The 14,390-nt window shown below is 53.6% G+C and overlaps 1 protein-coding gene across 1 annotated transcript in view; it reads right to left on the reverse strand.

Annotated features, from left to right (window-relative positions):
• Positions 1-14,390, reverse strand: part of LOC143769415 (alpha-2-macroglobulin-like protein 1) — a 305,150-nt gene that overhangs the window by 21,838 nt on the left and 268,922 nt on the right. The window contains exon 32 of the mRNA XM_077257911.1: positions 1,107-1,322. Coding sequence (XP_077114026.1) covers positions 1,107-1,322 — 216 coding nt within the window. The remainder of the gene's footprint in view (positions 1-1,106; positions 1,323-14,390) is intronic.

Raw genomic sequence — 14,390 nt, forward strand, 5'->3', positions numbered from 1 at the left:
ATTGCCAACAGAGGGTTTTCAACCAAGTACTAGAAATGAACATTTTATTTAAAATTATTGAATCTGTCCAATTACTTTTGGTCCCTTTAAAAACAGGGTGGCACATGTTAAGGAGCTGAAACTCCTAAACCCTTCATCCAATGTTAATGTGGATACCCTCAAATGAAAGCTGAAAGTCTGAACTTCAACTGCATCTGAATTGTTTGGTTTAAAATTCATTGTGGTAATGTCTATAACCAAAATTAGAAAAATGTTGTCTCTGTCCAAATATATATGGACCTAACTGTATATACCGACATACGCCATTTATTCGGGGTATTGCACAATCATACGCCCTTTGGTCCTAACTGCCATTTGGATTAATTTTCTTGAATTTGGGATTTGGATGTTTCGCCCCCAGCAGTTCGCCCCCCGGGTACATTTACTTCACCTGTGGGAAGGTATACCATCCAGCTGCCATAACATCACCCCAGAGGACCCCTTTAAGCAGCATCGGTCCCTACTGACCGAATAACACAGGTGGCGTCACAAACAAACTTTATTCTTAAACTCCCTTTAAAGACCTTTCCCTTTACTTGGGGGCCCAGGGCCACGGACCGGGTCGCAGTCACCGTGACGTGCCCTTCAAGTACCGGACCCAGTACCCCACTGCCCTGGCAGGCGACTCAACTTGGCATCACGAACAGGATGTACCCAAGGGCGAACTGCTGGGGGCGAAACATCCTATAACCCATACATTTATATATTTCTCTTTTTTTTATTAAATGTGAAAAAATTAAGAAAGTTATATAATTGGGAAATTTTCTGCCCTTTTCTAAGAACCGGTCCATTTCTAGATCCCGTCTTATTTTTTACTGAGCAATTCTTGATTATTTTTTTCTCGTGATCGTATGCGGTATATTACATGTGTATGACGGTAGATCAGACTTTACAGTGGCGACTGTGACAAAGAAGCTTTTTTTTTCTTTCTTTGTCTTTAAATTGGTAGAAGGTGGTGGGAATTCCACATGTTTCATCTTGTGTTTTTTCCTGGATTTATTAGTCCCCATAGGTGACTCCAACCTGCGGTCACTTGACGGCTACAGTTAACCCTTCCCGCACTGCACCTGCATTACTACGTTGCCATTCCCGGATACGGTCATCGTGTATTCTCCCGGGATCTCGGGAAGTTGCGTCTTCTGTAAGAGGAGGCGGTTGTCGTTGTTCACATGGAAGCGGTGGCGGAAGCCATTCTCTGAGGTCAGGTCTACTGTCATATTTCCAGATTTCCTGAATAAATGAGCTCCAAAGTTTGCCAGAGCCTGAAGGGCGACCACTGTGTCCTGAAATCGGGAGAAAAGGAAAATGCTCAAACTCCAGGAAACATGCAACATTTATGGCAGCAAATGTTATCTCCATCAATGAGCACAGAGCACGATATCGGTGATGGCGGCACAATGAGGGTCTTGTGAATACAGAGATTTCTACTGATGACACCTGTGCACATACCACTGCATGTCAAGATCATAGGTGTAGTAGTGTAGAGGAGTAGGCTACATGCACCGCACATTCATGGCCAAAGCTTACTGCCGAGGTTAATCTAGGAGCAGGAGCCGTCTCCAACATTCCCAGAGAGAAGTTCAGAGGAGCCTCAAATGACACTCTCATCCCTGTCACATCCCACGCCTGGCCGCCCTCACATCCCAGACCTGGCCGCCCTCACATCCCAGACCTGGCCGCCCTCACATCCCAGACCTGGCCGCCCTCACATCCCAGACCTGGCCGCTCTCACATCCCTTGCCTGGCCGCCCTCACATCCCAGACCTGGCCGCCCTCACATCCCAGACCTGGCCGCCCTCACATCCTGTGCCTGGCCGCCCTCACATCCCAGACCTGGCCGCCCTCACATCCCAGACCTGGCCGCCCTCACATCCCAGACCTGGCCGCCCTCACATCCCAGACCTGGCCGCTCTCACATCCTGTGCCTGGCCGCCCTCACATCCCAGACCTGGCCGCCCTCACATCCCAGACCTGGCCGCCCTCACATCCCAGACCTGGCCGCCCTCACATCCCAGACCTGGCCGCCCTCACATCCCAGACCTGGCCGCTCTCACATCCCTTGCCTGGCCGCCCTCACATCCCAGACCTGGCCGCCCTCACATCCCAGACCTGGCCGCCCTCACATCCTGTGCCTGGCCGCCCTCACATCCCAGACCTGGCCGCCCTCACATCCCAGACCTGGCCGCCCTCACATCCCAGACCTGGCCGCCCTCACATCCCAGACCTGGCCGCTCTCACATCCTGTGCCTGGCCGCCCTCACATCCCAGACCTGGCCGCCCTCACATCCCAGACCTGGCCGCCCTCACATCCCAGACCTGGCCGCCCTCACATCCTGTGCCTGGCCGCCCTCACATCCCAGACCTGGCCGCCCTCACATCCCAGACCTGGCCGCCCTCACATCCCAGACCTGGCCGCTCTCACATCCCAGACCTGGCCGCTCTCACATCCCAGACCTGGCCACCCTCACATCCCAGACCTGGCCGCTCTCACATCCCAGACCTGGCCGCTCTCACATCCCGTGCCTGGCCGCCCTCACATCCCGTGCCTGGCCGCCCTCACATCCCGTGCCTGGCCGCTCTCACATCCTGTGCCTGGCCGCCCTCACATCCTGTGCCTGGCCGCTCTCACATCCCAGACCTGGCCGCTCTCACATCCCAGACCTGGCCGCTCTCACATCCCAGACCTGGCCGCTCTCACATCCCAGACCTGGCCGCCCTCACATCCTGTGCCTGGCCGCCCTCACATCCCAGACCTGGCCGCCCTCACATCCCAGACCTGGCCGCTCTCACATCCTGTGCCTGGCCGCTCTCACATCCCGTGCCTGGCCGCCCTCACATCCCAGACCTGGCCGCTCTCACATCCTGTGCCTGGCCGCCCTCACATCCCAGACCTGGCCGCCCTCACATCCCAGACCTGGCCGCTCTCACATCCCTTGCCTGGCCGCCCTCACATCCCAGACCTGGCCGCCCTCACATCCCAGACCTGGCCGCCCTCACATCCTGTGCCTGGCCGCCCTCACATCCCAGACCTGGCCGCCCTTACATCCCAGACCTGGCCGCTCTCACATCCCAGACCTGGCCGCCCTCACATCCCAGACCTGGCCGCCCTCACATCCCAGACCTGGCCGCTTTCACATCCTGTGCCTGGCCGCCCTCACATCCCAGACCTGGCCGCCCTCACATCCCAGACCTGGCCGCCCTCACATCCCAGACCTGGCCGCCCTCACATCCCAGACCTGGCCGCCCTCACATCCCAGACCTGGCCGCTCTCACATCCCAGACCTGGCCGCCCTCACATCCCAGACCTGGCCGCCCTCACATCCCAGACCTGGCCGCCCTCACATCCCAGACCTGGCCGCCCTCACATCCCAGACCTGGCCGCCCTCACATCCCAGACCTGGCCGCCCTCACATCCCAGACCTGGCCGCTCTCACATCCCAGACCTGGCCGCCCTCACATCCCAGACCTGGCCGCCCTCACATCCTGTGCCTGGCCGCCCTCACATCCCAGACCTGGCCGCTCTCACATCCCGTGCCTGGCCGCCCTCACATCCCAGACCTGGCCGCTCTCACATCCCAGACCTGGCCGCCCTCACATCCCAGACCTGGCCGCTCTCACATTCCAGACCTGGCCGCCCTCACATCCTGTGCCTGGCCGCCCTCACATCCCAGACCTGGCCGCCCTCACATCCCAGACCTGGCCGCTCTCACATCCTGTGCCTGGCCGCCCTCACATCCCAGACCTGGCCGCCCTCACATCCCAGACCTGGCCGCCCTCACATCCCAGACCTGGCCGCCCTCACATCCTGTGCCTGGCCGCCCTCACATCCCAGACCTGGCCGCCCTCACATCCCAGACCTGGCCGCCCTCACATCCCAGACCTGGCCGCTCTCACATCCCAGACCTGGCCGCTCTCACATCCCAGACCTGGCCACCCTCACATCCCAGACCTGGCCGCTCTCACATCCCAGACCTGGCCGCTCTCACATCCCGTGCCTGGCCGCCCTCACATCCCGTGCCTGGCCGCCCTCACATCCCGTGCCTGGCCGCTCTCACATCCTGTGCCTGGCCGCCCTCACATCCTGTGCCTGGCCGCTCTCACATCCCAGACCTGGCCGCTCTCACATCCCAGACCTGGCCGCTCTCACATCCCAGACCTGGCCGCTCTCACATCCCAGACCTGGCCGCCCTCACATCCTGTGCCTGGCCGCCCTCACATCCCAGACCTGGCCGCCCTCACATCCCAGACCTGGCCGCTCTCACATCCTGTGCCTGGCCGCTCTCACATCCCGTGCCTGGCCGCCCTCACATCCCAGACCTGGCCGCTCTCACATCCTGTGCCTGGCCGCCCTCACATCCCAGACCTGGCTGCTCTCACATCCCAGACCTGGCCGCTCTCACATCCCAGACCTGGCCGCCCTCACATCCCAGACCTGGCCGCTCTCACATCCTGTGCCTGGCCGCCCTCACATCCCAGATCTGGCCGCCCTCACATCCCGTGCCTGGCCGCTCTCACATCCCAGACCTGGCCGCTCTCACATCCCAGACCTGGCCGCCCTCACATCCCAGACCTGGCCCCCCTCACATCCCAGACCTGGCCGATCTCACATCCCAGACCTGGCCGCTCTCACATCCCAGACCTGGCCGCTCTCACATCCCAGACCTGGCCGCCCTCACATCCCAGACCTGGCCGCTCTCACATCCCAGACCTGGCCGCCCTCACATCCCAGGCCTGGCCGCCCTCACATCCCAGACCTGGCCGCCCTCACATCCCACGCCTGGCCGCCCTCACATCCCAGACCTGGCCGCCCTCACATCCTGTGCCTGGCCGCCCTCACATCCCCGACCTGGCCGCCCTCACATCCTGTGCCTGGCCGCCCTCACATCCCAGACCTGGCCGCCCTCACATCCCAGACCTGGCCGCTCTCACATCCCAGACCTGGCCGCTCTCACATCCCAGACCTGGCCGCCCTCACATCCCACGCCTGGCCGCCCTCACATCCCAGACCTGGCCGCCCTCACATCGCAGACCTGGCCGCCCTCACATCCCAGACCTGGCCGCCCTCACATCCCAGACTTGGCCGCTCTCACATCCCAGACTTGGCCGCTCTCACATCCCGTGCCTGGCCGCCCTCACATCAATGCCTGGCCGCTCTCACATCCCAGACCTGGCCGCTCTCACATCCCAGACCTGGCCGCTCTCACATCCCATGCCTGGCCGCCCTCACATCCCAGACCTGGCCGCTCTCACATCCCAGACCTGGCCGCTCTCACATCCCTTGCCTGGCCGCCCTCACATCCCTGACTTGGCCGCTCTCACATCCCAGACCTGGCCGCTCTCACATCCCGTGCCTGGCCGCCCTCACATCCCAGACCTGGCCGCTCTCACATGCCAGGCCTGGCCGCTCTCACATCCCAGGCCTGGCCGCTCTCACATCCCAGACCTGGCCGCTCTCACATCCCAGACCTGGCCGCTCTCATCCCAGACCTGGCCGCTCTCACATCCCGGGTCTGGCCGCTCTCACATCCTGCGCCTGGCCGCTCTCATATCCTGCGCCTGGCCGCACTCACATCCCAGACCTGGCCGCTCTCACATCCTGGGTCTGGCCGCTCTCAACTCCAAACCTGGCCGCTCTCATCCCCTCACAATTTAACATCCCGGACTTGGCTACTCTCAAATCCCCGACCTTGCGGCTCTCACATCCCGTGCATGGCCGCTCTCACATCCCAGACCTGGCCGCTCTCACATCCCAGCACTGGCCGCTCTCATTCCTGTCACATCCCGGGCCTGGCCGCTCTCACATCCCGTGCATGGCCGCTCTCACATCCCGTGCATGGCCGCTCTCACATCCCAGACCTGGCCGCTCTCATTCCTGTCATATCCCGGGCCTGGCCGCTCTCACATCCCGTGCATGGCCGCTCTCACATCCCAGACCTGGCCGCTCTCACATCCCAGACCTGGCCGCTCTCATTCCTGTCACATCCTGGGCCTGGCCGCTCTCACATTCCGTGCCTGGCCGCTCTCAACTCCAAACCTGGCCGCTCTCATCCCCTCACTGTTTCACATTCCGGGCTTGGCTACTCTCACATGCCAAACCTGGCCGCTCTCAACTCCAAACCTGTCGACTCCCATCCTCAGATCTTGCCACTCTCAAGCCCATAACTAATACCTCTTCTCTCTTTACCCGGTCTCTCTCATGCCCTCACCTGGCCGCTCTCATCCCTTTGTAAAGACATGGACATATTGCCCACACTCCCCCTTGAAGAACAAGTATATCTTTATATTGAGTAGTGTGAATTGTGATTTGTGTTAATGATGTTACTGTCGTGTGCTGCCTGACAGTAGGGAAAGTTAGAGTTGGGACTAGCCCAGAGTGGGAGATTCTAAACTGCGTAGAAAGCGGACCTAAGATCTGATGTGAGCAGTGCCGCATGATGTGGGTATCTCTAAAGAGAGAGGAGACTGAGATAAAAGATAGTGAGATCCTAGCGGAAAGTAGAAGAGAAGTGATTGGAGGAACAAGGTGATCGATTGGAGACGGTGTCATGTCGGACGCTGTTCAGACCAGGTCGTCCGACAGACAGCGGTAATTCCGCTTTTGACCACTACTTGCTCATTGGCGTCGGCTAGATTTTGTCTAGCTGTTCCGGGGTTAATTTACCTGATCCTCGGATTGGAAGCTGGGCCATGCCCATTGCCTTTAAATAGTTCTCCTGACCATTGGGCGTCGCCGATTATAGCTTCTGTCTTGTGCGTTGTTATCTCGGTCCGTAGTGGAGAGCTGGTCGTTGGAGATTCGTTGCTGGTGGTGTATTTCCCTGTGTCTTATTTACTCCTTCCTATATTTGTATTTATTTTGCCCTGCACATTTATAGTGTATTCCTGAGTGACTGCAGCGTGATGTATATTTTCCTTTATCCTTGTCTGTGCTAACTGTGGGTATTGGTGTATTGCATTCACTGGGTGGTGTGCGGTGGTTTCCAGCTCAGGGTTGTATCAGGAAATAGGGTGAGGTTCGAGGCCTAGACATGCACACCATCAGTGTAAACTCCAGGTAGAGGGCCAGTCAGGATTTCCCTAGTCTTAGGGAAATTGCAGGGGCCCGGGTTATTAGCTCTCGCCCACCTAGTCTCCCCGTGACAGACGGTTGATGAGTCAGGACGCCTAACAGAACGGCCTAAAGAGGTCTGGACTGAGATGGGACAGAGTACGTAAATCGAAGAGAGTGCCTGAGCATCAGAAACAGAGCAGCTAAGTAGCGGCCATACTGGCACCATAGCTCCCTAGAGGGGAAAGAAGACCGTGAAAAGGACTCTTACACACTGGACTATAGTGGTGAGCGGAGCTGTGATGAAGTAGAAAGGGACGGTGGAGATAGTTTCAATTCCTTCTCTATGTGTGGAAAATGCTCCATATTGTAAAGCAAACGTTCATCAAGCTGTGTGCCGTCTATCTACTGTATAGAGTCCACACCAAGTTGTCCTTAAGAATAAAGTTTGTCTATGACTGTTTGTGTGAGGGACAAGGGAGACTCCATTTTGGATTTATGAATTGAGCCCCAATAGATTATCCAGAGACCTCTCTCCACTTCTGAATTGTGGCCTCCACCCTTGGGAAAAGTACACACTTCCCAAAAGCTCCGAACTTTACCATTTGGCCAGAGAATTAGAGGCCACGTGTTAATGAAGGCAGGGAGGAGCAGAGCTGAGACCCCCTGCTGTCTTTTGTGCAAGTCTGCTTTCATCAAGGAAAAAACGTCAGACGAGCGCCACCGGCATCTAGAGATGAATTATGAAATTACCGTGAGTCTTAGGATTATGTCCGATATACCACCAGAACCCTGGGAGCCCTCCGCACATACCCATGCGTTACATATTCCTCTAGCTGACCCGGATGCTGAGCTATCGAGACTGGCTCTCCAGAACCTCTTTGCAAACCCAAGTTTGGACTCTCAATATCGTAGTTATTAACATAGTAACATAGTTATTAAGGTTGAAGGAAGACTTTAAGTCCATCTAGTTCACCCCATAGCCTAACCTAACATGCCCTAACTAGTGTTGAGCGATACTTTCCGATATCGGAAAGTATCGGTATCGGAAAGTATCGGCCGATACCGTCAAAATATCGGATCCAATCCGATACCGATACCCGATCCCAATGCAAGTCAATGGGACGAAAATATCGGAATTAAAATAAACCCTTTATAAACTTGTAGGTTCATTCTACATGAAGGAAAACAACTAAGAATAATGTAGGATGGAAAAATTTAACTTCCCTCAAAAGCTGATCTCCTGCCTTCAACTAATCTATGACAATCCATCAGCATATCTCAAGCTCCCATCCACTAAACCGTTATCTATAAATATACAAAGAGGTACTCGTCAGGGATGCCCGTTGTCCCCTGCTTTATTTGCTTTAGCCATGGAGCCGTTAGCTGCAGCCATAAGAGAAAATCCCAACATATTGGGACCCACGGATCTTGGTGGCAAATACAAATTGAGCCTTTTTGCTGACGACCTTTTACTCACCTTGTCTAACCCCTACTCTACTTTACCCAACCTATTCTCGCTTCTCCGTACATTCGAAAGGATATCGGGTCTCAGGATAAATGTCGATAAGTCAGAGGCCTTATTCGTCAACACCTCCAAGACTGACCAAGACAATCTGGTCTCACAGTTCGGCTTTGCAAGAAAGGAGCATTTCCTATCTTACTTGGGAATTAACCTTACGACTCATAAATCTTCCCTTTTCAAGTGGAACTATTCTCCTTTAATTGCAAAATTCAAGACAGATATAGCAAAATGGTCCCGCTTGAAAATCTCATGGTTGGGCCGGTTACATACTATAAAGATGGTTACTCTACCGAGATTCCTATACTTATTTAGATCACTCCCTATTACGATACCTTTGAAATGTCTCCGAGATATTCAGTCAACTATTTCCAAATACATATGGAATGGTAAGAGACCCCGCATTAAACAAAACATAATGTGCCTACACAGAAAGTGTGGAGGTATGTCACTACCTAATCTCTTGATATATTTCAAATCAGCTCAAATAGCCCAATTGACAAAACTCTCTCCTAGCAGTAATACTCCCAGATGGGTGCAACTGGAATCCTACTTTTTGCAACCATATTCTCTTAGTGGCCTCATGTGGTCTACGGTGAGACTCCCGCCAGACATTCAGGTCACAGCTCCCTTTTCCGCTCTCTCTCTGATCATATGGAGAAAGGAGAGATTTAAGCATAATCTTCAATCTAAGTCCTCGCCACTTGCATCATTGTTTCGAAATCCTATGTTTCAGCCGGGTTTGAGGCCTGCACTGTTCTCCTGGTGGATCGGAAGGGGGATCACCATGCTAAAGCACCTCTGTTCGCCATTCAATATTTTACTCACTAAACAAGAATTTATACAATGTCATGGCCCTCCGACAGGAGAGGCTATGCGCATCAACCAAGTTTTTCACTTTGCCAGACAGTTTCTGTCACGTGGGGCCCCTTTTCGGCTCACCAGTTTTGAACAGAGGTATTCTGGAAACCCTATGGGTAGTGGGGTGGTTTCGCTGGTGTATTCCACGATGAATGTCGCACATATATCAGGGAAACTAAACTATATGCTACAATGGGAGAAAGATCTGGGGCTTACCCTGCCTTTAGAGACGTGGCATAGATGTAGTGAAACCCTGTCCAGAGGCAGCCATCAGACATCTTTGATTGAAACTTCACTTAAAGTGTTACATAGGACATATTATGTTCCAACTAAACTGCATGCTATTTATCCGCACATCTCTGAAGATTGCTTTAGGGGCTGTAGTATCCCTGGGGATATGCTCCACATTTGGTGGAAATGTCCGATCGTTGAGAAACTATGGCAAGAAGTTAACTTAATCATTAACCAATTATTTGGCAAACCAACACCCGTGGATCCCACAATATATCTATTGGGCAAGAAACAATATGGGTTCTCGAAGAATTTTCAGAGATTAGTGAATACCTTATGTATGGCAGCTAAAATTCATATAGCCTCTAAATGGAGATCTCAGACGCTGTCCATTTCAATGGTGAGAGATAGAATGAATGAAATCTTAATGTGTGAGAGAATCCAAGCAACTAGGTGTGATGACCTGAATACTTTTTTCAAGATTTGGAACCCATGGCTCGATCATGACCCTGGCTCCCCCCTGACCCGTACCCTCTTGTTGTCTCCTTGATTTTTTGAATTTCTATCTTCTGATGCTTGTAAAGCTCATTAACACAATTAGTACATTGCGATAAATCTACACTCACCTAAATATCAATGCTTGATGCCGTGTCTTGCTGGATTTCTCCCCGTATCTGGTAGAACGAAGTGGTGTTATTCCCCTTGTTGTTTCTATCCCTAGTCTGTCCTGTCTTGTCTTTCCTGTTTGGTTTATGTGATTGACCTTTATGGTTATGGTTACTTTTATATCTTTGTCAAGATATTCTGCAAACAACTATGTCTTATTTTACATGGAAGGTTGTTTTTGTTATATACCGTTATGAAAACTTTAAATAAATTTATTGAAACTAAAGAATAATGTAGGATGTATTGGGGGACGTGGCGGAGACATTAAAGGCACAGAGGTTTAGCCCAATGTAATAGAATAGCAGGATTTTGGGGGTTTTTTATGACGTTCGGTGGTAGAAAGATTTTGACTATGTTAATTTTTTTTTTTATTTTGTCAGATATTGATGTTTCACTACTTCCACGCCCTTCACCTTCTTTTTTACTTCTCCCACACTTTCTTCTTCATTATCCTCATCATCAGCTTCTTTGACATCAACTTCTTCACCTTATTCATCTTCTTCTTCATCTTCTACCTATTATTTTTTTGGTTACATTGTTCATATTCTTTTTATTTTACTATTATCTTCATCATATTCTACTTCTTCATCATATTCTTATTTGTGACAGGCATTCCCGTAGTTGTTATCTATAAAAGTTTGAAGATTACACCTTCCGTTCTGCCTGTCACAAAAGAGTTACATTTGTCCGCGTTCAGTTTGGCCTGCAGCATCAGGCTTTATCCAGGGGCACCACGAGGAGGAACGGACTCACCCCCATACACTGCTTAGTCTTCTTCTGCTTATAATTTAGATAATATTTTTTGCTCTGATATTTAGTGTTATGCTTAATGTTCTTCTGCTCTTTGTTCTGCAGCCTCTTGTTCTTCTGCTTCTCGGTCTTCCAGGTCGTCGTCGTCTCCAGGGTCGTCGTCTCCGGGGTCGTCGTCATCGGGGTGGTCTTCAGGGTCGTCGTCTCCGGGGTCGTCGTCATCGGGGTGGTCTTCGGGGTCATCGTCTCCAGGGTCGTCGTCATCACGGTGGTTGTCGTCTCTGGTGTCGTCGTCATCTTAGGGGTGGTCTTCCGGGTCATCGTGTTTAGTCTCTTGAACTTGGAAATGTAGCAGAAGGTACAAGAAGGCTGAGAAAATGCCGAGAACCAGCTGATGGAACTGGAACTCGGATGGCTACCCGAAGGTCCAAGAGCCAATGGAACTACCAAGGACCAGCTGACGTTACTGGAACCCAGTTACTAAGCAGGAGGTACCCGTGCCTGAAAGCACTACCAAGGACCACCTGACGTTGGTGGAACTCGGATACCCAGAGGGAGGCACCTAAGCCAAAGGCTCTGCCCGGAACCAGCTGACGGTACTGGAACCAGGATGGGGAGCAGAAGGTACAAGAGCAAAAGACACTGCCGAGAACCAGCTGACGGTGCTGGAACCCGGATGGGTAGCCGAAGGTCCAAGAGCCAATGGAACTACCGAGGACCAGCTGACGTTACTGGAACCCGGTTACTAAGCAGGAGGTACCCGTGCCTGAAAGCACTACCAAGGACCACCTGACGTTGGTGGAACTCGGATACCCAGAGGGAGGCACCTAAGCCAAAGGCTCTGCCCGGAACCAGCTGACGGTACTGGAACCAGGATGGGGAGCAGAAGGTACAAGAGCAAGTGTCTGCGTGGCTTTTGCAGGACACGATGCCGGCTGCACAGCAGGGGAACAGCTGGCGGTGCTGAACCCCACTGACACATTGGCTGGTGTTTTTCTCTGTGCAGCTAGCAGTACCGGGCCCCAACTGGCGGTGTTGGAGCCCGGGGTCAGCAGGAGGAGGAGATGGAGCAGAGTGTAGGCCGAAGCCTGCACTGGCGGCAGCTTTGGGTCTGTTGTGCCTGCGTGGCTGTTGCAGGACACGATGCCGGCTGCACAGCAGGGGAACAGCTGGCGGTGCTGAACCCCACTGACACATTGGCTGGTGTTTTTCTCTGTGCAGCTAGCAGTACCGGGCCCCAACTGGCGGTGTTGGAGCCCAGGGCTCTGCAGGGGGAGCAGAGTGTAGGCCGAAGCCTAATCGAACCAATTTCAAAGGTAACCTTTAACCCCCCCTCAGGGGTTACAAAGTAGAAGAGCCACAGCTTATGCAGCAGTAGTGCTGCACAAGTCAAAGGTTGCTCTTTTAATTTCGCTCCTTGCACACGCTGAATGAAACACGTATAACATTTAGCCCTTTAAACAGTCAAACTGTGTTGGAGGCGCGAGTTCCCTTTGTAATGAGACGCAGCACAGATGTCAAGAATCCCACCTTGGTGCTGGGTGCAGCCTCCTGAGCGTTGTTATTTGCTGTACAGGAGTCTGCGCTGTCATGTTATCCCCTGGCCTAGCGCTGTTAGCGCTGCCCATGTTCTGGCATCATTTAATGTCGGCCGGTGCGGTTCGCGATGACCATGAATCCCAGCCCCGCAGTGTCTTAACATTGTTAAAACACTGCGGGGCTGTGATTCATGGCCTGGCGCAGTACATATGTTCGCCTCTCACACTCGGGTCCTTACACCCGCTTCAGACTGTGCGGCGTCAGCTGATCCCTTATCGCATGCCACGGCCATGAAGCCGCACAGTCTGAAGAAGGCGGAAGGAGATGAGGGACAGGCAAACTGATGCACTGCTCATGCCCATCAAACACACCCTCGCAGTCCCAAGAAATAAGACACCGAGGGGCGTTGTGTGGGTCAGGGCGGCCGCAGAGGCGCAGGCAGCCAAACAATGATGCCAGAAGACGGGCAGCGCTACCAAGGGGGTTGCAGCGTGTCATTACAAAGGAAAGTCACACCACCGGGACGGTTAAATGGTCACACAGAGGACACATTTTAGACGTGTTTTCCGTTCCACATGTGCGAGGAGAATACGTTTATGAGCCACCTTGCACACATGCAGCATTACCGCTGTACAAGGTGGCCTTAAAAACGTACAAACGCCTGGGGGAGGGGGGACAGGTTCCCTTCAATTTCAGTTCTGGTGTCTGCGTGGCTTTTGCAGGACACGATGCCGGCTGCACAGCAGGGGAACAGCTGGCGGTGCTGAACCCCACTGACACATTGGCTGGTGTTTTTCTCTGTGCAGCTAGCAGTACCGGGCCCCAACTGGCGGTGTTGGAGCCCGGGGTCAGCAGGAGGAGGAGATGGAGCAGAGTGTAGGCCGAAGCCTGCACTGGCGGCAGCTTTTGGGTCTGTTGTGCCTGCGTGGCAGTTGCAGGACACGTTGCCGGCTGCACAGCAGGGGAACAGCTGGCGGTGCTGAACCCCACTGACACATTGGCTGGTGTTTTTCTCTGTGCAGCTAGCAGTACCGGGCCCCAACTGGCGGTGTTGGAGCCCAGGGCTCTGCAGGGGGAGCAGAGTGTAGGCCGAAGCCTAATCGAACCAATTTCAAAGGTAACCTTTAACCCCCCCTCAGGGGTTACAAAGTAGAAGAGCCACAGCTTATGCAGCAGTAGTGCTGCACAAGTCAAAGGTTGCTCTTTTAATTTCGCTCCTTGCACACGCTGAATGAAACACGTATAACATTTAGCCCTTTAAACAGTCAAACTGTGTTGGAGGCGCGAGTTCCCTTTGTAATGAGACGCAGCACAGATGTCAAGAATCCCACCTTGGTGCTGGGTGCAGCCTCCTGAGCGTTGTTATTTGCTGTACAGGAGTCTGCGCTGTCGTGTTATCCCCTGGCCTAGCGCTGTTAGCGCTGCCCATGTTCTGGCATCATTTAATGTCGGCCGGTGCGGTTCGCGATGACCATGAATCCCAGCCCCGCAGTGTCTTAACATTGTTAAAACACTGCGGGGCTGGGATGCAGGGCCTGGCGCAGCACATATGTTCGCCTCTCACACTCGGGTCCTTACACCCGCTTCAGACTGTGCGGCGTCATCTGATCCCTTATCGCATGCCACGGCCATGAAGCCGCACAGTCTGAAGAAGGCGGAAGGAGATGAGGGACAGGCGAACTGATGCACTGCTCATGCCCGTCAATCACACCCTCGCAGTCCCAATAAATAAGA

Source organism: Ranitomeya variabilis, chromosome 4 (assembly GCF_051348905.1).
Source record: "Ranitomeya variabilis isolate aRanVar5 chromosome 4, aRanVar5.hap1, whole genome shotgun sequence".
NCBI classification, from domain to species: Eukaryota; Metazoa; Chordata; class Amphibia; order Anura; family Dendrobatidae; genus Ranitomeya; species Ranitomeya variabilis.